Here is a 1,890-nt window from a genome sequence, read left to right as displayed (position 1 = left end):
ACCACACTACACACACCGCACACTAGACACACCATACGCTACACACACCACACACTACACTACACACATACCACACACATACACACACACCACACACATACACACACCACACACATACACACACCATACACACACACCACACACATACACACACACCACACACACACCACGCACACACCACACACAAGGAAACCAATCTCAAGGGGATTTCAAATCCCTCAGACTGAATGTCTGTGGTAAGAGGTGGGTTCTAGGGGCAAGCTCTTGCGGGGAAGGGCCATAGCCGGCAGGACCCCTGTGGCTTAAGGCTACTGACCAGATGGAGTTCTTTCTGAATCTCCTCTTTGTGATTTTTCTTTTTGAGTTCCAGGCAGTTGTTCTTCAGACCCCTGTACTTCTCCTTGCCATCCCCCTTGTCTGTTTTCACGATGTCCTTAGTTCCGCTGAGCTCCACGGAGTAAATTTCTGGGGTTTTCTGAAAGAGAAGCCCAGGTGCAATATTGGCCCCAAATGGGGTTTCCAAAGAGGTGCTGAGCGCCCCTCTGCGGGGTCAGGACCTGCAGGAATCAGGAGCCCCTTCTCCCTTTCCTTCCCTCCTCTGGGGAGGCCGGAGGGGGTCGGACAGTGGAGTCTCTCCCCCACCTCCCGCCGACCTTGGCTTCCTCTCCACCCGTGTAGAGGGGAGGCGGGGTGGGCACAGGACAGCCAGCAGCTCCTCAGGGTGACCCTTCTCTGGGTGGAGCAGGTGGGAAGTTACCTCCCCAACTCCTGACTGATGCCTCCAAGGAGCTGCGAGGTTTCCTCTGAGGTGTCCTTCCCAGAGGACACACCAGCTGTGCGTCCTGTTTCTTGGGGAGGGGGCACCCACTAAGCTTACGACCCTCAGTCCTGATCAGGGGGCCCTAACCGGAGGGCTTTTCAGACCACAACGCATCCATGTCACCCCATCCTCCGAGTCGGAGCCCACAGGTGCTATGGAGCTGGCCTAGGACCCCTTGGCCCCTCCTCGCACATCTGGACTGGCTTCTTTCCCCAGCTAGCCCCAGCGGCCGCAGGGAGCCCTAGCAGGGAGTTAGAGAAGCGGTGCCCAGGCCGGGGGGCGCTCAGAGGAAAGGCGGCCTCCCCATTCCCCGAGAGGGGGCGTTTCTTCTTTTCGCCTTTTCTTCGCTTCCCGTCAGCCTGCTCTGGTCCCCGGGGGCCTTGGCCCCGCGTCTCGCGTCCTCGGTGGGCGCGGGGGCTGCACGCACCTGGTGCATGCTGGGCTGGTGGCGCCGCGGGCTGCGGGCATGGAGTGCGGATCCCGGACCGCAGCGGCTGAGCGCACGGTGGGGGGCCTCGTGTGGCTGTGGCAGTGGCGGTGGCTGGGATGTTGGCGGTGGAGATACCGGCGGCGGCGCGGGACCTGCAAGCACCTCCGCGACCGATCGCCAGCCGCTGCACCGGGGAGGCGGCACCAGCCTTAAATGTCGCCCGGCCCGCCCACTTCCCCGCCAGGGCGCAGGCCGGCGGACGCCTTGGAGGGTAGGAAACCCGCCAGCGCGCGCGCAGGGAGGGGGACCGACAGCTAGGGGTCGGGAGAGTCCAGGGTTGGGGACCCCCTGGGCATCCCCTTCCCTTTAGGAGCCAAACGGCAGGGGACGGGGTCTCCAGGGGGTGGGTCCGGCGGGGTCTCCAGGGGGCGGGTCCGGTGTCCAGGTGAGTACAGCCCTGGTGCCCGCTGGGCGCCCAGAGCCAGACCCGCTCCTCCGGCGAGCTCCCGGCGCGCCCACGTCCTGTCCAAGCTTCGCTGAAAACCCACACACGCCTTTTTTTTTAATGTAATTTGCCTACCAATAAATCAATTTATAAAAATGTGTACGCAGAGAAGGGGAAATTGCAGTTTCTAACAGC

The 1,890-nt window shown here is 61.8% G+C and overlaps 1 protein-coding gene across 1 annotated transcript in view; it reads right to left on the bottom strand.

Moving 5' to 3' along the window:
* The window catches only part of ATP12A (ATPase H+/K+ transporting non-gastric alpha2 subunit), a 31,676-nt gene extending 30,086 nt beyond the window's left edge, over positions 1-1,590 (bottom strand). Inside the window, exons 1-2 of the mRNA XM_032149169.3 lie at positions 1,248-1,590; positions 317-475 (exon numbers count right to left, since the gene is read on the bottom strand). Coding sequence (XP_032005060.1) covers positions 317-475; positions 1,248-1,256 — 168 coding nt within the window. The 5' untranslated portion in view covers positions 1,257-1,590. The remainder of the gene's footprint in view (positions 1-316; positions 476-1,247) is intronic.
* Between the last annotated feature and the right edge of the window lie 300 nt (positions 1,591-1,890).

This window comes from Hylobates moloch, unplaced genomic scaffold (assembly GCF_009828535.3).
Source record: "Hylobates moloch isolate HMO894 unplaced genomic scaffold, HMol_V3 SCAFFOLD_4, whole genome shotgun sequence".
Classification (NCBI taxonomy): domain Eukaryota; kingdom Metazoa; phylum Chordata; class Mammalia; order Primates; family Hylobatidae; genus Hylobates; species Hylobates moloch.
The sequence above is the reverse complement of the archived record's forward strand: the minus strand, read 5'-3'. Positions and strand labels throughout refer to the sequence as shown.